Source organism: Acanthopagrus latus, chromosome 3 (genome assembly GCF_904848185.1).
Source record: "Acanthopagrus latus isolate v.2019 chromosome 3, fAcaLat1.1, whole genome shotgun sequence".
Taxonomy (NCBI): Eukaryota; Metazoa; Chordata; class Actinopteri; order Spariformes; family Sparidae; genus Acanthopagrus; species Acanthopagrus latus.
Window position 1 is genome coordinate 8184809 of NC_051041.1, and position 24908 is coordinate 8209716.

The 24908-nt window shown below is 42.5% G+C and overlaps 1 protein-coding gene across 9 annotated transcripts in view; it reads right to left on the reverse strand.

The window, feature by feature from the left end:
* Positions 1 to 24908, reverse strand: part of rbms3 (RNA binding motif, single stranded interacting protein) — a 282075-nt gene that overhangs the window by 17820 nt on the left and 239347 nt on the right. For all 9 annotated transcript variants that reach the window (XM_037092868.1, XM_037092870.1, XM_037092866.1 and 6 more), the window contains 4 exons: positions 22160 to 22266; positions 13958 to 14001; positions 10915 to 11011; positions 6877 to 6927 (listed from right to left, as the gene is read on the reverse strand). In XM_037092868.1, coding sequence (XP_036948763.1) covers positions 6877 to 6927; positions 10915 to 11011; positions 13958 to 14001; positions 22160 to 22266 — 299 coding nt within the window. The remainder of the gene's footprint in view (positions 1 to 6876; positions 6928 to 10914; positions 11012 to 13957; positions 14002 to 22159; positions 22267 to 24908) is intronic.

Sequence of the window (24908 nt, forward strand, 5' to 3'; positions counted from 1 at the left end):
ATGCTGAGACAGAACAGGGCTGTTGATTGGCTGTCTCGAGGCATACCGGAAAAACATTCGGTCACGCTCAGTGACAGGGCTCACCACACTGTGGTAAACAGGTTTATTTTTTGTGCTATGAAACTGCTTTGAGCCTGTGAAAGTGTCAAGTAGTAGTAAAAATAAAGTTTTTTTTACTGCGATGTGTAGTGCAATCTTTTTAAAGATTTCATAAACATTGGTTTCGAAAAAAGCATCGCTCAGGGACTGGTATCGAAGTCAAGGTATGGACCTTTTTCCCAGCAGCCATTTTGACAGTAAACAGGAGGGTAAACTACGTTGTTACCAACAACACTAATTAAGATTCTGTTCCAGTCGGGTCAAACAGAGTCAAGGTGCTGCTATTGTGCATGTTGGCTCACAAGAAAGTCTCCTCTATGCCAAATGGAACGGAAGTCATTAATTAAACCTGTGTTTACCTTCTATTTCATGTCAGTATGAAAAACATATCTTGGTTCTGGAACCAGTTGTGAAAATCACCATCGTTAATCCCTACTTACTGGCCATGACTGAGATTTTTTCATGTTGCTTAGTTGTGCATGAGTAACTGCATATGTGTCTGTGTGTAAAAGAGCGATCCAAACTATTATTTTGATCCCTATTAATGCTGCTCATGATTAGAAATGCTCATAGTAATGAGGTTATTACCAAAAAGAAACAATTAACTTGTCCTCATTACAGAGGACAAGATATCTGGATGGATTTTGAAGTGTGTGTGTGTGTGTGTGTGTGTGTGTGTGTGTGTGTGTGTGTGTGTGTGTGTGTGTGTGTGTGTCTGTGTGTGTGTGCACTGGGCGTGTTTGAGAGAGGATAAGGGTGCTAGATGAAGCATGTAACAGTATTTGTCATGTCTTCATGGGAGGTCCATTCCTCTCCACGCTCAGATCAACCGTTCTCTGACTGCCTTTCTTAGACAAATGGATCATTTCACACACGAGGATTTCTCCAGAATATTTACTCTATTTCCAAAGGAAAGAAAAAAGAAAGATCAGAAATCCAATTAAAAAAAAAACAGAGCCAGATAATAAAGCCTGTCCACCAAAGCATATCAGCTTTAGTCTCCAAATTTATTTTTTTTGCTTCTATCGCAAGATTTTTCCGAAGTAATATCCAAAAGCTTATAGCGAAAATGCAGCAGCTCAATCTCTCTATCAGTCACTCTGTGGCACCGCAACAATATCTCTCTTATATGAATGAAACTTTAACCCTGAGCAGACGATTTTTTGCTGGCACTGGCACAGTAGCTGCAGTTGTACTCCGAAAGGGCAGCAGAGAACAGAGAGACTCTAGAGGCGAAAAAACAGGGAGGAATGAGAGGGAGATGTATAGAAAGAGAGGGATGAGAGATAAAGAGGGGTGGGGAGAAAGAGCAGCGAGAGCAACTCAAGGACAACCATAGCCCCCTCTCAAATTCTGCCTCGCCAGTCAAATCCATGAGGCCGACATAATGTTCCCCTTCTGAAATCCGCGGAGCGTTTTTCATGTCAAGCGAGGGAGATGGGTATCACACAGTGCACAGATTCACCTCCATCCGATGAGGGCAGATAGTTATGGTTCAATTCTAAAAGGCCCCGCAAGCGTCTATTCAAAGCCGAAAGCCAGGGAGAACTGGCTGGGGTGCAATGGAGAGGAATTCAATAATTCACCTCCAGGATGTAAGGGCCAATGCACTCCGGCAAATACACACCCAAAGCACATACAGTTCACGGTGAGGAGAAAGGGAAAAAAAAAAAAGAAGGGGATGGATAAGTCATGGGGAAAGACAGCAATGCTGCGCTTGGCTGGCACTGTAGCTACTCCCGACACTCTTTGGCAGTGCAAAATGAATTTGAGAGTCTGTGTGTGTGATTGATGATCTGTACGCAAGTGAGATTTACCATTAAGAATGTGTTTCTGAACTGAAACAATATGTGTGTTCGTGCCTCTGTGTGTGAGCCCTTTTTTTTTCCTTTGTTGTTGTCTTTTGAGGCCTTTAGTTCGTTTCACTTTTCTCTACAAGGTCTGCTGACTTGTACAGCACTGACCAAAAGAGCAAAGCACCAAAAGGCGAGCGGTCACGCTGTTCTGACATCCCACGCCTAACTGACAAACAGAGCACGGCATTAGAGGATCTGAGAGACAGTATGAGAGACGAGGAGGAAAAAAAAGGGGGAAAGATAAACAAAAAGGAGAAAACGGCGTCTGGAAGAACAAGCTGCAAACTCCTTCGGCTGTCCACTTTAAAAAACGCTGTCACTTTCTATCAAGTTCCACGGCGAGTGAATCTTGCACATTAATTGGGGATAAACAAATTTTGAAAACCGCTCTCTCCTCGCCCTCTCTCTCTTACTGCTAACAAAGTGCTGGCTCCTCTGCGGGATGAAGTCCAGTTTCGTATGGATGGACCTGTCAAACTTAATCTAGTCTGATAAAAACAAACACCTTTGCCGAAGCGGTACATGCTGCAACTCTCTCTGTTTACTGTGCAAGAGCAAACTCATGGTCAAGTTGTTCTCAACTTCAGCTAAGCATAATTTACTGCCACTCAATACATCATCTGTTATTCCCAACAAATTACCGGTATTGTTTAACGCTACTTACAAAGGCAAGAAAAAACATCAAAATAAGTAAACAAATCGATGCAGTAAAACAGCTTCAGCCCCGGCTAATTAACAAGGTTTGTAACTACGTACATACCATTTTTCAAACAAGCTGAATTGTCCTACTCAGAGCTTCTGTATGTAACACTGTTGAGGTCTGAAAATAATTTCTTAGTAGGTTTGTTTCCTTAGTAGACGCTCCTCATCCATATTATTTATCATGATTGCTTTCATGCCATACATAAATATGGGGTGAGGGGTTTTATTTTTAGGTTCCAGTGGGAAAAAGTAATGCCGTAAGTTTCACAGGAATATATAATAAAATATATTAAATATCAGTCATTTACCTCACCAGAGAATCATAAAGCATAAGGACCACATGAACAATTGGACCTGGTCTTTATAGAATTTTGCATTTGGAAAGGTCATGTTAGTTATAATCTATATCTGTGCAAGAAGATTTACAGCATATCATTTTTATGGACCTGAAAATGTTTTGTTCTGGTAACAAAGCAAGATATTAATGAGAAAATATTACTGAGGTTGCTGTGTTGCAAACTGTGAATTTTAAGTAATTATACTGTAAAGTCTCATCTTAATCAGTACTTATACATCATGATCTATTTATCAATTGATTAGATTTTGTGTTATTACTTTGAATATCAATATAAACATGCAATATTTCCCAATGAAATGCAGCAGAGTAGCAGAAAATGGAAAGACACAAGAAAATAAATATGTTCCCTGGACTGGTCACAATCTAAAATGAAAACAAAAGCATTGTATTCATATTTTTTGAGTGTACTTAATTAAAGTAAAAGTATGTTAAAATTACTCAAAGGCAGTACTTCCACTCCAAGTTCCTCAGCAATTGAACTGATATTGCCTCTGTGTTGCTAATGAGACACTCCAGTTAGCCTAAATGTTAATTTACTGTTGGGCTAATTGTTATGTGTTTAACTGTTTTTTACGATTACTCCTGTGGAATAGTTTTTTTCTAGTTTAATTAACTGTGTTGTACAACTATTATTGTACCACAGAGACTTACTACAAACCTCTCTCTGGTGACACCAGGAGACTAGAAACTGGAGACTAATTTGATAGCTTGTCATTTCTTTTGTGAATAATTTCCTTTCCATGTAACTGTGCCAATACATTTCTTATAATACACACATGTCTATTCTATACTGCTATACTCTACACTGTCTGACTGGCAAGCTGCAACCCCTTCCCCTTGCATGCCTGGCCGCCTCCATATTGCCTGGACACCAGGAGCGCCATTGCAAAACGCTCCATTGGTTTAACACATGACACAAGGAGGGAGCCACCGAATTGCAGCACAATCAATTGGTTTTTAATGCTTTGAGTGGGCCCCTGAGCTCTCGAAGCTAGCATGCTTAGCTAATTTGATGTGATTTACTGAGCTGGTGGCAGGCTGTGTGTGTGTGTAAGGGGCGGTCTGCTGTGTATGTAGCTGGTTGGCGGATAGAAGCGTGGGTCATAAAGGGAGACAGACTGGTAGCTATCCACTGACGGGAGTGACAGCTGGGGTTAGCACCTAGCAGCCGTTTGGTGACAGAGAGCCACTGGAACACAATGGGGATGGGGCCACGGGGACGGATACGGCCACATGGTTACTGCTGGCATGAAGGCATGATGAGATGTACACCAACAGCACAATGCAGCCACTGGCTACTGCCAAAGGATCCAAGAAGGCTCATGACATAAGGTTGGAAGATGGATGTCCGTCAGGCAGCCGTGCAGGCTTGATGGGACTAACCAGTATGGACCACACATATGGCACTACATAACACATACGGTGCATACAAACATGAGCAGTTACACAAACGTTGCAGATGAAGCTGTGTATGTTCTGTCTGTGAGCCGACAGACAAACCATAACAACATGTGACTAAGTTGGCAGAGGACAAAGAAATAATGGAACGCACATTCAAATAAACACATGGGTTGATACGCTTTAGGCGAATGGACACATGTGCCGTGTGTGCATGAGCAGACACGTACACGCCTGCACAAAAATAGTCCGCGTGGCACATGCTGAGCAGTTACACCTTCTTACATCTCATTCTTGTCGTTCACCTTGTAAAACTGTCTACAACCCACACGACATCTTCACTCTCACAACAGGCAGACTCAGCAGCAAAGAATAGTTAGCTTGTTAGTGAGCTAGCTTTAATCCTGTGTGAAGGTGTCAGTGGAAGAGTGCAGCCCTGACTGCGAAGGTAGCAAGCTACAGCAGGGAAGAGAAGGCTGGGTGAATGAAAGATACTCGTAGGGAAGACAGGAGGTGGCTGTGGCTGAAAGGCAAACTGAGTGGCTTGGAGGGCAGCTGCAGCTGGGCGTAGTGTGTGTTTGTGTGACTCTGCCTGGCTGGTGGCCTGCTGCGACCAGATTACATGTTCACTGTCCCACAGCGGGAGTGGAAGTGAGATGGGAAGGACTGAGTGGTAAATGGCCACGGCGGGGAGCCACACGGCTGGTTGAGCACTCCTTCCATTGAGTGAGTGCTTGACCACCAGCTGGAGAGTCCAGTGTTTCCCAATTTGTTCAGACACAGGGACACGCAAGCAGTTGTCTTTTTGACTCAGGCTAACAATGCTGTTGGCACTTTCATGGAATGCTCGAGGCAAACATAATTTTTCCAAAGAGAGCAGAGTCAGAAAAAGCTCATAAACCATTTTTTAGGGTGTCTATTAACATCTGCACCAGAGAGAAATCTGCCTTCTTGGTTAACATACATTTTGGGAATGTTTAACAGTTTGCTTTTTAAGTTAAAAACAACAAAACAGACCAAGTGCTAAAGAAACAAACTACGATGATAATGTTTCCCAGACATTATAATTCATAAAACATGGATGGAATCATTTACAGCATCAATTAAGTTATACAATTCTCACACAGTTATCATGTATTATACTGAAGTGCATTTCACAGTAGAATTGCACAATTTTACAACATTATGTGGCGCTCTGCTGTTTGAAATTCTCAAGCGCACTCTGTATTGTACTCCAGGGTGCTGTATTATAGCAGATTTTAAGTAAAACATCTACTAATTTGTGTCTATGGCACGGAGCAACCTTTTAATGATTGTAAAGAATCTATCACGTGCCCCAGACTCGTTCAGAACAATGAATTACAACGTACACTGAATGTGCTTCAGGGGCCACGAAAAGCCTCAAGCAAACATAAAAGCCTCTGGCAGAATGTTTTAAAATCTCTAAGCAACAAAACGAGAATGCTTATGGTGCTCGGATCAATTAAAGTTCAACCTTATAACAATCTGCTGAACTGCTGAATTTGGTTAAACATTCAGGAGGCAAATAGGGGGTGTTTTCCAAACAGTACGTTTGGTGCCTTTCACTGGGTTATTCGAGTCTCTGTAAACATCCTAGAAACATTAATATTTATTGTCAGACTTGTGATAAAATTGTGAAAACTCCACTAGAAAGAAGTAAACCGTGATTTCGTCAGTGAGGAAAATATCATGTGGATATTCTCTGCAGACTGGGTGACCTAAAATAAAAATGTTGGACTCCTAGAAGACAAATGTTCTGTACTCTCTAAACAGGATGATTGAATAACATGGGATGCCATATGACTATGTCAGTGGCACTGTGGCAGCCTGTGTTATTTGTGAAAAAATGTAATTAATATTAATATTTCCCTGTCTGCAGTCTGGGCTGGTAACCCAGAGCAACAGTCCACAGCCTGTCTGTATTGTGCTGTGGTCTGGTAAATGATGTTGAATTGCTTCCTGGCACATCCAACACCTATAAACTCCCGACCAAAAATATAACTAAATGTGTTCATATACTTAGGAAGGATGGAGACACGTGGCTATCAGAACCGGGGTAATGCGCCTTTATAGAGCTGCATATAGTAACTGCAGACAAAAGTGGTGTAATCATTTAGCTATCAGACTTTTTTATGTGGGACTGTAATGGTACGAATAAAGTTGAGTTGGTTTAACATTTAACCTCTACCAAAGGAGGAAAACAGAGTCTACGTCTCCTGATCACTTGTATTGCTCTAAATGTAACAAAAATCCTCTGTGTTACAAACTATTTTCAACTTAAATGGACTTCTTGTAACGAGTTCCTCCTAAAACCTTTCAACAGCTCTGGTCAAACACTGAACAGACAGGAGAAACTGGAGACAACCCATAGATTTTTAACTAACAGTGGGCCCCAGTGGGGACTCCTGGGCAGCTACTGCAGGTAAATGGTAGAGTACTTACTGTAGGTTGCATAACATATTGTTGATGAGGCATCCATGACGTACTCTGGACCTGAGGAGAAACACATTAAAATGTAAAATGATGGTGACAAAATACATTTTCATGAAGCTTCAGTCAGATCCAAGTAGTATCCCGCACGAAGCATTACACGCTGATCAAATATTTACAATATGTTCAAATACTCTCAAGTCTGGAGGTTTTTTAATGCACCAAAATGGCTGAACTTTACAAAGATTAAGCCGTGCCAAAGAATTACAAGAAGAATCTGAAAGTCTGGAGGCAGCAAATCTCCCTTTGCCTTCTCATTATTGCCAACAGTATGACTTGTGCACGGAGACCTCACGGTAGGTTCTTTCACTATAATCAGGGGAAATTAAGGGACAGACAGCTTATTATTTAAAAGTAAAAATAAAATAAAACAGAAAAAGAAGGAATCTAAAGGGCCAGAGCAGAACTATTCTTTATTGCATACCAGATTTCAGAGGTATGCCAACCTGTTACCAGGGGAAAACATATACAGACATGCATATTTACAAACGTGGATGAGAAAGTTAAAAAAGATGGTGAAACAGTGACAGAGACAATGATCAAGAGACTGGGGAAAATGGAGGAACAAACACAGCTTTTGGATGTGCTGGAGAGAGGAATTAGACAGCTTGTAGCAGACAAACACGCAGGCTGGCCACTGATCCTGGTAAAATGATTAGATTAAACAAAGACAAACATGGAATAATCTGCTATAAGAGCAATCAATCCCCTGAGCCAACCCAAACGCGTGATTTGGACGCACACCTAAACAAGCCTGATATTCTATAATGTGAAGCCAAGTCTGTTTGTTTATACATGGCTGTGTTTGTTCTGCCCAGCTGAACGGGACAGCAGATAGACACAGAGAAAAGCTTATCTTTAATCACTTCTCTTCGGCATTTCCTAACTAAGATACAGCATGACCATCATGTGAGTTATCTAATAGAGAGCAGAGCACTAGTCTTCAGACTTAGACTGTAGTCAGACTTAAGGCACCATTACACTGTGTGGCATTGGGCCATTCCAGACGGAAATTCACGATAATGAAAGAAATGTTTCAAAATTCCCATAAATGAGCCCTTGGATTATAAATCCGCTAACTGCTGATTTAGAGCTTTGGTGACCAAAAGACGACACAGTATCAGAAATTTACAACCAAAAATCCCACAAATGTGCCACTCCTGCAACCAATGTTTGCAAACCGGCCAATAAAAATGCTCTACGACGTGGCACAGACCGCACAGAGAGGCAAGGTCTTTCCTGTTTTGGTGGACCACCATGGGACCTTATTTCAGAATAATTGTGCCATGAATCACTTCTAAATATCTGTAGGTTTAAAAAAGAATTTCTTAACTTGAGAAAGTCACATTTTGGCATTAAACTTTTACCGTAAATGACTGAAAGTAAATAAATTAAATTTTATTCTTCTCTTGCAGTTGACTAATGTTAGATATTTTTGGCATAGAACAGAGGGCAGCACAAAAAGGCTAGCTAAGATGCCCTGGCACTGTGTATTCCTGTCTTCTCTAATATATCCCGCCAGTCCTGAGTCCCAGTAGAGTTAGAGAGTAGAGTAACAGAGCTCTGGGAATTAAGAAATGCATTAAATCAAATTTTCAGCTTTCCTCGTCATTACCTCTGCCTTAACCGATGACTGAATCCAACTGGATGTGTCTTGTGGAAAACATGTGGTGTGTGTTTGGGTTCAAGGTTAAATTTAATCTCAAGTATTGACCTCTTCAATTCCAGAACAATAAAACACTAGAAGGCCCAATAGTCCTCTTTTGTACTAACTCAAAGGTACCAGCCATTTAATACGCCTGCTTTTTTAAATCAAGATCAACGTACTGATTGCAAAAACAACGGCAAAAATTGCCTTGCAATGTTGAATAAACAAAGTGAGAGAAAGTTAGCAGAGTCTATTCTGGGCTGAGATCCATCCTCAATCCAATGTTTGTGGACATTCGTTCAGTAGTTTTTGTGTAATCCTGCTGACAAACCAAACAACAAACCAACAAATAAAGAAACGAGCATGGATGAAATCACAACCTCCTTGGCGGAGGTGATAACTCATTAGTTATGAGAGAAAGTACTATCAAACAGTGTTGAGCAGCATTCACCATTCAGAGACCCCAAAGACTTTTCTTGAGGACTTCAGCTGGACTTGTCTTGACTGACTTAGCTTCTCTCATCAGGTTTTTTCTCATTCTACCATCACAACAGTTATTAATGTTTATGACCGAAGAAGATCTCTGGCTACCTCTGGCTGAACCTAAGAGCTCGTGTTACCATTTAAAACAGCCTGCCGGCCAATAAGCCAAAAAGACGGTCATTCAGCCGCTCGGTCAGCCAGTTGGCCCACTATTCCACCGATCACATGTAAAGCCAAACAGCCAGCCAGTTAGCTGATTAGTGAGCCAGCCAGCCACACAATCAACCAGTCAGCCACATATTTAGTCAGCCTGTGAGCCAGCCTGTACAGCCAGTGATGTAAACCAGGCCGCAGCTGGCTGGCGGCACCAGCTGAGATCTTGGTAGTGATCTGGCCTGGACTGGCTCCTGTCATATGAATCATCAAAGCTGCTATTTTCCAGGAAACAAAGCCAATCATCGCTCGAGCTCACCAGAGCCAAGCCTAAAAGAATACCAGAACACTGCTGTTGGCATGGGTCATTTGCAGATTTGATAAATCAACGCAATCGAACTTGTGGCTCCAAAAAATATCCACTTAACATAAACATGAAAGAAGAAATGGCATATACAGTAATTTCTGTTCACCCCTAAGACTTTTTCATTGCAAAGGCGATAGTGTCCAATATAAAAGGAAGTGATTTGCTTTAGCCTGGCATATGTGGCTGCCTGGCTTGTCTTCTCTTTTCTTCTTCCTCTTTGTACTTGAACAGAAGATGAAGGACTCACCTTCCTGCCGTGACTGGCTGAAGGGCAATATTACAGGAAGCAGTGGCAGAGCTGCCCGATATTGAAACTGTGAGGATTAATATTCCTCAAAAGCCCGGCCATTGTTTTTGATAAATCAATTTGGGAAGCCTTCCGAGAGCGGATTAGAGACGCGCCCTGTCCCACTTTTCTCCCCCCCTCCTCCCTCCCCTACCCCTCCACCGCAGGTACTGGACCAGAGTTTTAATCAAGCGTGCCTCAAAGACGGGCACAGCAACCTTCAGCAACACCCCTCCTCTATCCTGATCCCCCCACCTGAGCCATCGCCATCACCACCACCCCTACGATCCTTCCTCCTCTCCCTGGTTGTCTTTCTCTCCATCTGTCCCCTCTGTTTTTCCATCTATCCTTCATCTCCTTTCCTCTCGCTTGCTCTCCTCGTCTGTCTGTCTCTGCATACCAAACACGGTCGATGTTAAACGATAGTGTCTGAGCGAGAGGGCACGGTGGCAGCGCCTCTTGATGTTCGGATTCGGTAGAAAGGGTGCCGCGTGAAATGCGCGGTGACAGGAAGCGGTTAACACTCTTGACATCTCACACAGCCAATTTTCACGTTACTGTTCTGTTCTGTTTCATTACTCTGCAGATCACAGCCGTGAGGAATGTGGAAATTCACTTTGGAAGAGGAAGCGATCGTATCGAAGTTAGTAAAAATAAACAAAACAAACAAACAAAAACACGCCGTCGTTGCTTCGGCAGCTGAGGGAGCACAAAAGAGGTCAGGAAACTATGGGGGAGGAAAAGTGTTTGTTTTTCCTAGACACTTTCATTCCTGATGGGTAATTTTATTTTTTTCTACTCCGTCAGCCTTTTTTTAATCCCCCTTTTTTTTCCCCGTTGCTTGTTTTCTGATGCCTGTTGTGTTTGCCGCCTACGAAACAGATGTCATCTCGCACAGCTGGAGTGGCGAAGAAAACGATGAGAGAGGGAGAGAGAACCTCACACTGTTTCGCAGCCCGCCCCCTCTCTTCAATCCCACTACACAAAGCAAAACCCTCATATTACACATACACAGACAGCAATCTGCCCATAATGCAGTGCATTATGGCCCACCTGATATGTGGAAACGGGGGAAGCAGCGATGAAGGGCGTGATGGAGGTCTGTGCAATCATGCGGTTGGTGGCGATGCTGTAAGGCGAGGAGTAGAACCTGAGAAGGGAGAGCGATGGAAGAGGAGGCAGGGAGGAAAAGGGGAAGGATGGCAGAGAGAGGAGGGAAAAGAAGAAGAGAGGACATATCAGAATTAATTTGTCAAATTCATATTTGGTGTAATGAACATTATGTTAATGTTGAATTCTTTTACTCTATTATAAAACTAATTTTTGTCTATACACAACGGTTTCTCTATCTCTATGAGAGAGAAAAAACACACTGAAACAGACACACACACACACACACACACACACACACACACACACACACACACACACACACGCTGAGGATTTATATCGTAGCTTGTTCAGAGCAAACACATATATTGTATTTCAAACACCACATAAAAGTTTCATGAAGTGGCTTATAGCATTCTCAATTGAAAAGTCGGGTTTTATCACATCAAATTGAGTTTTGTCATCATATAAAGTGGGAGGTTGTCTGCACTTGAAAAAAAAAAATGTGGACTCTAGTATTAAGGCTACACTGTACCGTGCTGGCTGGCTTAAGTAGCACGCTCGCATGCTGAGGCGGAGAGAAAACTCAATGCATTTCAAGAAGCTAAGGTTTGACATGAGCTGCAGAGAAGCGAGGTGGTCGCCGACTAGGCTACTTTATCTCATTGCTGAAGGGTTTATAGCGACCGAATGTTACCGTGATCCCCTGAGAGACTAAGTGGTATGTCCAATAGTCTCTGTCACCTGAGCTGAGGATCATATTACTGGCCGAGGTTATTAGACAAGTTATGTACAAGGTTTGTCGAAGCCGCGCTATATTTTCAAGATACTACATCACCTCTTTGTGATTTGTTTGAAACAAGTATTTTAAAGGTGCACTATGCAGTTTTGGAGAAGGAACTCAATCTCTGAATTCTAATATTCACAACATTAATGAGTTAATAATACAAGTATTTTTTTTCCCCAAAACTAAATAAAAAAGCTGCTCTCAGAGAAAAATAAGGTCCCCAGAACGCTGTTTGAAGCTAGAGAGGTGGCAGGGTCCGCCACACATAAACAAAGTAAAACAGTATGAAATTGTGTTGTCCTTAAAGATCAGTTTGTATATTTAGTTCATTTATATATGAGAACTGCATATAAACAGGATTCTGATCTAAGCTGGCAACAGAAAATGCATAGCGCTCTGTTTGGGGACCTTTAACATGAGCAAAGTCACTATGTTGGCCAACTTGATGTAGATTCTTTGCAGCAAACAAAATAAATACATAATCATAACCTATATATAAAATGTGTAGATGATGAGAGAGTGTTTTATGGTAATATCCATATTTTTTTCAACTTCATGCAATGCTCAGTCTGTGGCAAAGATAAGCCTTTTCCACTTCATTTCTAAATGTTGGGTTTTAATATGGTCAGGGTAAAAAAAAAAAAAAAAAAAAAAAATATATATATATATATATATATATATATATATATATATATATATATATATATATACACACACACACTCTCTCATCATTATCATGTTTACACATACAACCCCAAACAATGAGGACGTAAAACCAATGTCAACAAAACACAAGGGATTAAAAACAGCCCTAAAATACCCTTCATGTGTTACTCATGAGATGCTGGAATAGCTTAGAGTGTTTTGTCTGCTCAGATTGGATTTCATCCATTTGTCTCTTTTTGCTCTCCCAAGACAGTCACTGCCCGCTTCTTCGGTTTTTGCTGTTTGCCAGTTTTTTTTTGTTGGATTGCAGTACATTTTTTTGAAGATGCAGTATGCAAGAACTGTCCACCAGTCAAATTCAGACTCAAAACAATTACGGGGCAGCGTATCTCAAGAGTTGCCGTTTACTATAGCATCCGTTAACTAGTCAGCTCAGTTAGCTGTGCAGCAAGTAGTCAGCAGTGGGAGCTCAGAGCAACGGGGGGATTGTTGGTGTTCATATTGGTAGCATAGAGGCTTTTTCCCCATTCTATTGATCTAATTCTTGAATGTTTTCATCTAAAATAATTTCATATTGCACCTCTAACACTTGCCTGCCCTGGTGTTTTTGCATTTGGGTTCTCTTTAGCCAGACTTAACAGTTACCACTGTGGCAGAAAATGGATGGGAGGATAGATGGATTATTCAATTTGCACTTAAATTTTGATGCACCAGTGAGCACAGTCTGGCAGATGTGAAGTTTCAGGTTTACATTTTCATTTTCTACTTTGCATATGAATTAAATTGACTAAATACTCCTCAAATCTCTGCTAGCTGTTTCGCTCCATGTTTCCATTTTTATTTTTGACAACTTTTCATCCTTTCCTACTTAATTCAGCCTATTTCCCATTTCTGGAATATGTTCATTAGGCTGAACTTTTGCTTGAACGTATTAACAGTGAATCATTTCTTTCTCAGCAGGTCTGTTGCTTAACACAAATATCTGTGGGATTATAATTTGGCGGATTTGCAGCAAAGCAGGCTTTTACATCGCAGGCTGTGTGTAATGAGCGATGCTATTCATCCAGTTTTTTGGTTGAGATTGACTCCGAGTCGCTGGGGGATAAGTGGTTTAGGAAGCGGGGAATGAGGAGCTTCCTGTGAATGACTGAGGCCAGAGGGAGATAGAGGGGAGCCTCACCGCTCTCCTTCCTGTCTCAGTACTGTGGGGGAAAATAAAACACGTTGCCGGGTCATTTATTTCCACAGAACCATTAAGTCATGACATAAAGACACAGCAACACACGCGCACACGAAGGCCCAAACACACGTAACAGAGACATGCTCACTAAGCTACCCTTTGCCATTTCTCACCCGACCCAACCAATGAAAACCGATATTTGAAGTCCATATAGATTTCCTTAATCAAACACTAACAAAGTGCAGACACTACATTAATCTTTATGTATGGCAGCACTATTGACTGGGGTCCTATGAGCCAAGAAGTGAGTGTATTAGGTGGTGCCAAGGATGGATTGACCGTCAAGCTCTTACCCATTCTGCATTGCTGCGGGATCATATGTTAACGCCATGCCAGTCTGAAAGAGAGAAAGCAATAAACATGCAGGATTAATCACAGATTAAGAGGGCTGGAAAATTATTAAATGACAATAAACGGTAACAAGGGTAAATGTGCTAATTAAAAGACAATAAATATAGCAAAGATGGCTGAGAGACATAACTTCTTTCTCTTATACTTTTTTAACCTTTCATGCTTTTTTCCTTTCCTTCAGTGTTTGATCTGTTCTTTTGTGTGTAATAGATCTTGAAAGTTAAAAAAGGTCAAAGTCTGCACCAAGAGAAGATCCTCTCTCCTACAGAAAACAGAAAATCTCCTGACACACCTTGTCAGTAGTCCCACATTTCATTCCCTGACTTTGTGACATCACACTACATCACAATGTAATACATTTGCATAATCTTTGCCTTGTGGATAGGTTGGCACAACAGAACTGAGGCACAGCTGCTCTGTTGTTGCCAGCCATGCTGTCTCAGGCATCTGTGAGCTGACCAATCAGAAGACCAATCAGCACTGGACCGTATGAGAAAACTGATGTGTTTTTAGAGCATTAAAGCATGTAAACCTGTTTTAGTACCCCAAAATAAACCTGAAAATGAGCGTAAAATGTCTCCTTCAAAGGAATCAGGATTTTTAAGGACAGAAGTTTGTGTGATTCAACATGTTAATTAATAAGCAGGACCAAGCTCGCTGATTCTCTCTTTCCAGTCTTCATGCTCTGTTAGGATAACTATATGTGTGCTATCAAACACACTCACAATTCAATTGTTGAGTAGTATTCTCAGGTCATTAAATACTCACACTGTTTCAAGCATTTTGAAGGGCCCTATGCCAAATGCTTGCTGACCCCTGTCATGGGAAATTATGGTGTGGGATTCTGAACCTTCTAAAAGGTGCATTTAACATTTCATTACATCAATACCGGCTAGATCAATCAATGCTACCTAAAGGCCTGCGGGAATAACCTAACTGTCAGTAGACTTTTATCAAAAAAGATTGATATCGTCTAAACTGCAAAGAACATTTACATCGTACATGAGACCGCATTCTGTCACTGTCACCGTCCACTGTGTTTAACATCGTGGTCGTTTGTCCTATACGTCTGTGGGAAGATCTGTCAATATGTTCCTGCAGCAATGTCACCAAGACAATTCGCTGGATCTTACTTGTACTTGGGGGAATAATGTAATTTATACCCTGATTCTTTTTCGTCAAAATAAATCTAATCAAATAAAAATCTACTTGATTCAAATTGGAAAAACTGACAAGTGACAAATCCGATGTGGGGAAAAGCTTAGTCAATAGGACAAAGTGAATTGGTATTGAGGACGTCCCTCTTTCTATTTCAATCACGTACAATCATGTTTTTATGAATGAGAGGAAATGAAGAAATGCCCTTTGGAGAGAAAAAAGGAGTGAGCGAAAAACTGAGTTCTTTGTCTGCTGATAGTGAGTGTGTGTGTGTGTGTGTGTGTGTGTGTGCGTGTGCATGTATGTGTGCGGCCCCTCTAAGAGTCCAGGAGAGAAACCTGTGCGCTACAATCCGTCATCTGCATTCCTCAAGGTTCTCTCCCGGAGGAGAGCTAATCCGATTTCTTTTAACGGGAGGCTGCTGAGGACGGCAGATTTCATCAGCATACACACGCACATACGCGCACGCACACACACACACACACACACACACACACACACACACACACACACACACACGCACACACTCCCCTTTTCTCGCCCTTCCTCTCTCTCCTTTCGCTCGCTCTCCCCCTCTTTTCTTTCGCCATCATCTTGTGCTCTCTTCCTCTCTCTCCTTACCTTTCCCTCTTCATCCCTCACCTCGCGTCATCTCTTAATCTACCCTCCTCCTGTCTGTCTGTACCAGTTTTTTTGCCCTTGTCCCTCCAGAGGGCTACCTACACTGAGCTACACTGTTAAGGGAATAGTGGCTCAGAAGTGTGAAGGGATGGGGGGGTGGGGGGGGGGGGAATCAGTGAGCTGAGGCCAAACCCAGAAGAGTGAGCAAAAACAGAGAATCTACCCTGAATGAGTAAGCTGTCGCCAGCTGAAGGATGTTAGGACACGAGTTTTATTTGTGGTAGGCCTTTGTGTTGATGAAGGGACTTGCATCAGCCCCTGTCTTACTTAAACATATTCTCTTTTATTTGTTTTCACCGTCAGCATTTCTGAATATCCCATTCTGTGAGTCTGTCAAGGTCTCTATTTATACACCGTCTTTACACCAAATGTGAGATCAAAAAGAGTCTCGCTACATGCCTTTCTGCATGTTTGCGCATGTGAGTGCATGTTCACACGCACGCTAATAGCAGTGGCAGACATGGCCAGCTGTCTGGTGAGGTTGATAACTCCCCTAGGTGCTGCCCTTGGTTCCGTGTGCTGATGAATTCCACAGCAGAAGAAGCTCCTGACCGGGAACCATGCATGGTCAATGACTGATTACCGATGCAGCCCGCTTTTGGCTTTGCCGCAACAAGGTGAAAGAAAAAGTAAGGAGACAGTAGTATGTTCTTCATCTGAACTTGATGCAAGACTGAAAAAACACAAAAGGCTTGCCCCTGAGAGAAGCTGCCACCGACATACCTGGCTTTTGAAACGCTTTTCAAATGCTAAATTAGGTCCAAATTGTGTTGCACTTCCTCAATGAATGCAGTAGATATAGTGAGTTAAGAGAACATTTCTTTTTTGAAGATTTTAGATACATAGCTAGATCAAAACTTACAAAAAAAGTGGTGCAGAGCACCTCAGTTGTTACTTCTTCTAGCCAATCATTAATAATCTTTTTTTTAATGTGTGCTCTGGGGTGCAAAATGCGTTTTGTTGCACTAATGCATTTTACCACACCAATAAAGCTGCTTTAAAGGAGAGATATTATGCACATTTTCAGGTTCATCATTTTAAGAACAGGTCTACATGCTTTAGTGCTCAAAAGACACGTCGGTTTTCTCATTTTTATTCCCCTTGAAACTCTCCTCTCTCTTTAAGGCCGACTCTCTTGAACACCCAGTCCGCTCTGATTGGTCAGCTCCCATGTGCCTGATCCAGTAGCACTAGCAATAACTTAATTAATTCTCATACGACAAACTAGCTGCAAGACATAAATCATGCAAATTCTTGACATGGTGAGGCAGGAGAGACGAGTGTCTGTCGGTGAAGACTTCGACCTTTTTAACTTTCAAGATCTTTTATATGCACAAGTATAAAAACCCAGGAGAAAATGGCGAAAAAAAATGAAAAGCACAATAGGTCTCCTTTAAAAAGCATCCCCCTGTTTAACACACAGATGCCGAAAAGGGTCGAGTGAGGACAGCCTTTATTAGGCAGCTGTAAGGACACCTGTGCTGTGCTGTGCTTATAGAGGAAAGCCAAGCCAAGCCATCGTCTCTGTGTCCTCTCTCTCTCTCTCTCTCACACACACACACACACACACACACACACACACACACACACACACACACACACACACACACACACACACACACACACACACTGACCCACTCCCTCCTTGTATTTTTGCCTTCCATACAAAGATCTATTTTCTCTCCCTGCCTTGTGGCCACACACACACACACACACACACACACACACACACACACACACACACACACACACACACACACACACACACACACACACACGGACATCTGTCAGGCTTTCACACAGAGTGGAAAGCCGGATGTTTTTTTCATCTACACTCATTCCCCTAGAGTAGGTGCTTGAGAAGTGTGACTTTGAAAGTTTTTTGTGTGTAGGAGTGTGTGTTGGTGAAAAGAGAGTGAGGAAGTGAGAAGAGAGAGAGACAGAGAGAGAGAGACGGAGAGAGAGAGTGAGAGAGAGAGAGAGAAAGAATGAGCACCCATGGCGCTTGTCTGTGTGTGTGTGTGTGTCTGTGTGTGTGTGTGTGTGTGTGTGTGTGTGTGTGTGTGTGTGTGTGTGTGTGTAGAAAAAAAGATTCAGTGACTAATATGTTTGTCAGCATGAGACAGCGAGAGACAGCACTTTCTAGACTCCCACTTTGGGTAGTTTACAAGAAAATCTGTCATATATTTCTCAATCCTCACCACCAGCCACCCTGCAGCACTCAACCCCTTGTAACTCCTGACTGATCATGCAATGTGTTCCCTCTCTCTTTCCTTCTCTCTTCCTCTCTCAGTGAGTCACCACTCTCTCTCTCTCTCTCTCTCTCTCTCTCTCTCTCTCTCTCCATATGTTGCTATGGGATCTGGGAAGACTTCAAACACGGAGAAGAGAGACAAAGTGAGAGAGAAAGAGATGGCAAAGGAGAAGGAGAGAGTGCTTAAAGAAAGAAAAAAGACGGGGAGGGGCATGAGAGCAGAGTGATATAAACTGTAGAGATGGAGAGAGGGAGAATGGAGAGAGCGCCATGGGTGGTGAGGGCTGTTTCTACCCCCTCACCTGCCTGCCACAGGGAGTGAAGTGAAGCATGGCCTCAGCTCTGGTAAACGCACTAACATGTGATGGTTATCTCCAAGCTGCATTTGCCTGCACAGCTGACCTGTAAAAGAGCCTTTGTAGTGGCCCTATAGGTGTAAACGCATACAGAATGCATGACTACTGAATGGTAGCAGACCAGCTGGACCGTGTCTGGAGGTTGTCTGATTTGCATTGTGATCAGATCACAGGTGTCAAAGTAAGGTGTACAAAAACAAATTCGAAAATCTTTGAGGAGTCACGCAACTCTGCTTCTTCTATCTTTCGCATGCAAGTCGGGGAAAAAACAACAGATGACCCCTATCTCTGCAAAGGACAATAGTCCACTGGGTCTGTCTACCACATTTGCATATGGGTTATGGGTTTGCATATGCGGGTCATTCACATGGAGCTTGTATTACCTGGGGACCTAATGGGAGATAGAAATTACCCCACAAATTTGTGTTTTGCGTGGCGCATTTGCACGGGATGAGCAAAGTCTGTTTTTCACACTCACTGACTGGAATGATCTCCTGATATGATGACAAGGCTCCTCGCAACGTCACCCATAAGAGGCAAAGCGTCTGTTCCTCATCAGCAACATCATCATCATAGTTTAGGATTGATTTGCTCAATTTCTGCATGTGTTACAGGCATAAATACAAATTTGCTGCTCATTTAGAATGAATAAAATGCTCCGCGACTGAACTAGAATATGACAACCCGCTGTTGCTCCTAACTCTTCTCTGTCATCACTATATCACACCAATACATCCGCTCTCACAGACACTGAAACTAGATGTTTAAAAAGAAATATAAGCTTAAATCACCAACATGTTAATTTTCACATGACCTGTGTGATTTAGCAAAATAAGTTTGGTGATATGCAATAGACTTTTTATTTTACAACTTACGGAGATGGCAGATTTGCATGGAATTAAGATCACAGATGGCAATTTCTTATACGTCCACTGCTAATACTAATCCCTTGTGAATAGGGCTTTAGTTTGCGACTGTGTATTTATTTTATTCAACAGGTTATGAATACTATAAATAAGAAAGAGGCATATGGGATAACATACCCTCCCTCCTTTCTTCTCTCTTCCTGTATGTGATGCAAGTTATTTACTTTGTTTGTTTTTCTCATATCTTGAGAGGCATTTAAGATACTAATCAGTGCAAATCCCAGAGCTCTTTTAATGCAAATACACCTGGGAAATGCAGTTCAAAATACTAAAAGACATTAAAGTGTTCAAAGCGTCTTCTTTTGCCTGTATATGATTCTTCAACCTTTGTACAACCTGGCATTTTATCCTCCCAATATACTAATTTGGATCTAAACGTAACCTTATTCTGATCTTACATGTGAGCTCCTCAACCATTTTATTGTAGATCCCTGTTTTATTGTATAAACCCTTGCATATATATCTGTTTTATATGTTGTATATATAAATATATATTTTAATCATAGCTTTAATTTAAATTCAATTCAAATATTTATGTGAAGTTGCTGAGATAACTTCAATTTGTCAAGAAAATATGTCCTTAGTCTGAAGGTCTTAATCTTTTGCTGGCTCCCTCAAGGATAGCAAAACAACAGGGCTCACATAAACATATAAATGGCCCCCACACTCGAGCACATTCGGCGTTAAGCTACAGATTTACACATTCACACACACACACTGCCTTGAACCCAGGCTGTTAAACCTCGACCTCTAGGTCCCACCCTAACGCAGAGTAATGTGAAACATTGATGGGCGGATGGAGGGGGCCAAAGAGAGAGAGATGGAGCAGGAGGAGAGGGGGATGATGGTAGAGAGGGAAGATTTCTCCATTATTGGCACAACAGGAAGGACTTTAATTTGACACTGAATAAAAGAGTCACACTTCCTAATCATATTCAGGCTCTGGAACGTATTTAGAAAGGCAAATTTGTAATATATAAACATATTTCACAGGTGGTAGAATCGGTGTGACACAGCAAGCAGCTGTAAAACGCTCTGGGCAAAGTTTGTGTGTACGACGTAGAGAAGGTACAGGTTGTGGAGTAAAATCAGCAAGAGGACAAAAGAGGTGTTCCCTCCATTTTGGCGGTGAAGGTTTCTTATTACACACTTTGAGATGAAGTATACACACACACACAGTATACACTCATCTCACTTTACCTCAAGTCAACTGAGCTGACCCTGTCAATGTGTAGGCCTGCGAGGGGATGTGGCGATGTGATTTAGGTTAAACACGCTTCACTGGCTTATAGGTGTCAGGGCTGCTGAACATGTGATGGACAGACACAAACACACAAAATGCATGGCGAGTGTAATACTCCACCTACACCCCCCCCAACACACAGACACACACACACACCCACACGCACCAGGAGCTTGTGTTTCCTGAAGGACAAATATTTCATCTCTTCTGGTCTCCCCTACCTTTGCCGTTTCAGCACAACTGTCAGCCTCACTGAATGTGCGCGTGTATTCTCTCTACTCTATACAGTCCGGACTGAAGCGCTTCTCTACCTGTCTCCTCTGTTTGTCCTTCCCAGTATAGCTTGGATGGTAGCGGATGAAGAGACTTTAACCTTGTCTCCACATGTTGCTGATGAATATGTTTCCATGGCGTTGTATCCAATTTCTGGTTCCCAGCATTGCTGATGTATGGCGGGAATATTTGTGTTCAGTGAGGCGTTTGGCTTGAGATGCAATTTACATGACAGCGCCTATACATCCAGGGGCAGTCTGATCAATATCTTGGACATTTTACGTTTTTCTCTTCCTAACAGCTCCATACTTTAGAGTAAATATAAATGACAGTCTGAAATGCTTTACATGAAGCCAGATGTTGTATTTGACCTCTCGTGGGACCTTGTGAGCGGGGTTGGGCCTGCTATTATAAAAATACCATTACCTCAGAGGTAAACGCCTTGTTTAGAGCGTCATCTGGTTGGAATGGAAAGAGTTTCACTGAGTCACCTAGCATTTTAATCCAATACGTGGGTGTTGTAGTTCTTGCACTCGAGGAAATTATGTCAAAATGTGCATATTTCCAAATCTGCTGGATTTGTAGGTGTCAATATTAAGGAACTAGAACAAATTGTTATTACAAAAGTATCTAATCATTATGCTTGATTGTAAAACCTGTCTCTTACCACACAGTTGAAGAAATACTAAGATTACCGTTTACTTCAACTGCTAGAGAGCATCCTAAACAGACATGGGAGTTAAGATGTGGCTAAAGGTTCAGAATAAACTAAGTTAATAGACACTGTGATAAATATTTAGAGTAAAGAGTTGTCCTTTTTGTTTCTATAGTTGCTAATTTACTCATATTCTAGTTATTTTTGACACTCATGTTTATTATCAGGTATTTTTTTATCAGTAAAGACTTTTACTCTAGCACTATCTTTACCAGCGTCTTCACTTACTGAAGTAATATTTAAACACAATCTCTTTACTTTGACTAAAATTCACTTACACGTCACTGTTCCTCTACAGTATATGCAACACGTGTTGGCAGTTTGATGGGTAAAGCTGATCGCAGAATTCATTGTTAGTTGTAAAATCTCATTCCTTGGGATGTAGTTTGCTGTGAGATGTGCACTAAAAAACACAGATAACCCTTCTCTACCTTAACAGCAAGGAAGCTTTTCAGTTGTGCGAGAGTAAATAGAATCTATATGTTCATTCTGGGACATGTTGAGGGACGACTGCTTCTGCACTGGTGTGACACCTTACCTCGCCTTCTCTGTGCCACGGCCTCCCGTTCTGAGGGTACTTGCTCTGGCTCTGGCGTTTCTTCTGCCCTCCATCTGCAAATTTGCACAGCAAAGGCTCCGTGGGAGCTGCAGAAAGAGAGAGAGGACAAAATAACGTTAGGAGGACGGCACCGTATGACCCCTCGCAAGGACAGAAGCCCTTTCGAACCGTGTTGCACTTCTCTTCTTCTACCACGGCTTCTCTCCCCTCCCTTTTCTCTGCCCTCCTATGGAGCTCCTAGACAAATTCCCAGACCGACGATGTTGGCAGGCCCTCCCTTTCCCCGGCCCAGGCTGGCAGCCCATGAAAGAGCATTGCAGGGTATTGTTGAAATAATAATCACAGTAATCGCTCTTGTAAATACCTCTGAGATGGTAATGCAGGGCCGCTCTGTCAGCCAAAGCTTATTTCTAGAAGGCGTTCCTGTTCCTGACGAGTTATCCCTCCGTGTTTTACTTTCACAGCCATTTTCTCTTTTATTTGAAATTTTATGCCTTTTTCCAATCCACAGCCGTCAAGTGCAAGTGCCTCGCTGTGCTGTTGTTTGAGCACAGGCTGTCATTGATAAAAACGCTGCTGTTCTGTGAGCAAACACCGGGGGCACTCTATCCATTTCTATCATCATACCCCAGGAAATTCATGACATGAAATAGCTGTTATTAATCCAATTAAAAAAAGAAGAAGGAAAAAAAAAGCCCTCTGTACTGCGACCTCATCTAAGCTGTCTCTGTATCAACAGCCTTTTGTATGCATAATTGCCAATAAAAGGTTGATGAAAGTGTTGCGATGACCTACGTCGCTATAAAGATAACTTCTCAAAGGGCACTTTCTCACACTTGAGCTGCAGGTGAGCACTGATAGAGACAGGAATGGATTCAGGTAGAGGACTCCCTGATGAGATACAGAGAAAAAAAATCTGATGACTCAATGACAGAAGAGCGTGAAAGAAAAAAAAAAGCAGAGGAGTGAAAAAGTTTCTCATGAGAAATGGGTGGCTCTCTTGGCCGGGGTCTTAACAGTTTCCGTCCCTGTTTCTTTTACCTTTCGTCAGCAAGAAGGGAATGTCTTCAGAGACAGTCGGATAAACTAAAAGAAACACAAGGAGTTCAAGAGACAGAAGGGGGAACAACACACAAAAGGTGTAAGGAAAAAGAAACAGATATGAGAAACAGGTGAAGGACCAGGGGAGAAACAAGGAGAAAACAGCTGTAGAGTGAGAATCTGCACCAGGATCAAACGCTGGTTCCCTGGGAACGTTGTACAGTTCAGCAACAGTACAGACCATGCTGAGCCAGCGCGCTTGTCCAAACACTTAACCGCTGCTGCCCTGCACCTGGTGGCTTAGAAGGGACCTGACGGCTCTCCTGTCATCGCATTCGCATTACTGGCCTGGCAGCTCGTGACACAGCCGCTCCGTGACGACACAGGCCAATGACGGGGCTGTCTGCGAGAGGTGAGCAACGGGACCTTTCATCACGTCGTGCCAGAAGATGACACCCACCGAGAGAATTGTTGATGCTTTAATCTCCGCTCCCAGATGTTAGAGGCATTTTGCTCTTGATAATAACGCAGTATCGCAAGACAGGAGAGAAAGAAGTGCTGTCAGGACTGACAAGGGAGTGACAACAATAAGACAACCTGAAGGGAAGTGGACCTATGACAAAGGAGTTTTTTTTTTTAGTAGAGTGAAATGATCGGGCCGTTAATGAGCTAACATGTTGATTCGTTTACTCTTTTCTGACATGACAGGACTGTAAATTACGTCACATTCTGAGGGAATAATAGTAGGTGTCTGATTATGTAAATGAGCAGAGGGCTGACGACAACAAAGTGTGTGTGTGTGCGATCATGCCGCTTCAGGGCTACTATAATGCCAAACACATGCAACCAAGAAAAAAACGGAGCGCGTGAGTGTGTTTATGTGGCTTTAGGGTCTACTATGGGACTAAACTTTACAGAGTCAGCCCAGGAGAATTTTGCAGGAAAGAGCAAGTGAGAGAGAGAGACGCTGCGGAAGAAAAACAACAAAAGCTCTTCCAAACCTCTCCTCTGGCACTCTGGGAGATAATTAGCTATCGGAGAGATTTGGAGAATCTGACACAGAGCACGCTGACGTTACCCCTGCGACTACATCCCCAGTTCCCACAGCGAACTGGCCAATTTGTTTAAGACTCCAGCCCAAGATCAACAGCCTCACACTACCCCACCCACCCTGTGATCACACTCAACCCTCTGTAGCCCTGACACACACACACACGCGCGCACACACACACACACACACACACACACACACACACACACACACACACCCTCGTTTTGCCGTTAAAGTCCCTCTGCTGTAACCCTCGAAAACACGCAGAAATTCCCCACATACGCACACACAATGCAAACTGCTGCCAGCCTAAAAAACCTTACTTAGACCTCTCGCCACACACCGTCATCACTGGCACAACCCAGAATAAACTAGACCACTGGCTGTACATATTTGCTTGCTGATGCTGCGTCTTTAGGTCACAGGCTCCAAGTACAACACATTTCACGCTGGCTTCAAGCTCGAGAGTGTGTTTTGTGGGGGGGCACGCAAAAAAACCCCCTTCAGTTTTGAAGCAATTTGCTGCCCTTTAATGATCCAAAATCATGGGAAAAAGACATAAAGTGCTTTTGGTCAGAGGTCAACAACTGCTAACAAGGTGCTCCATGGGAACTCCTAATTGTTTTTTATGTGGGT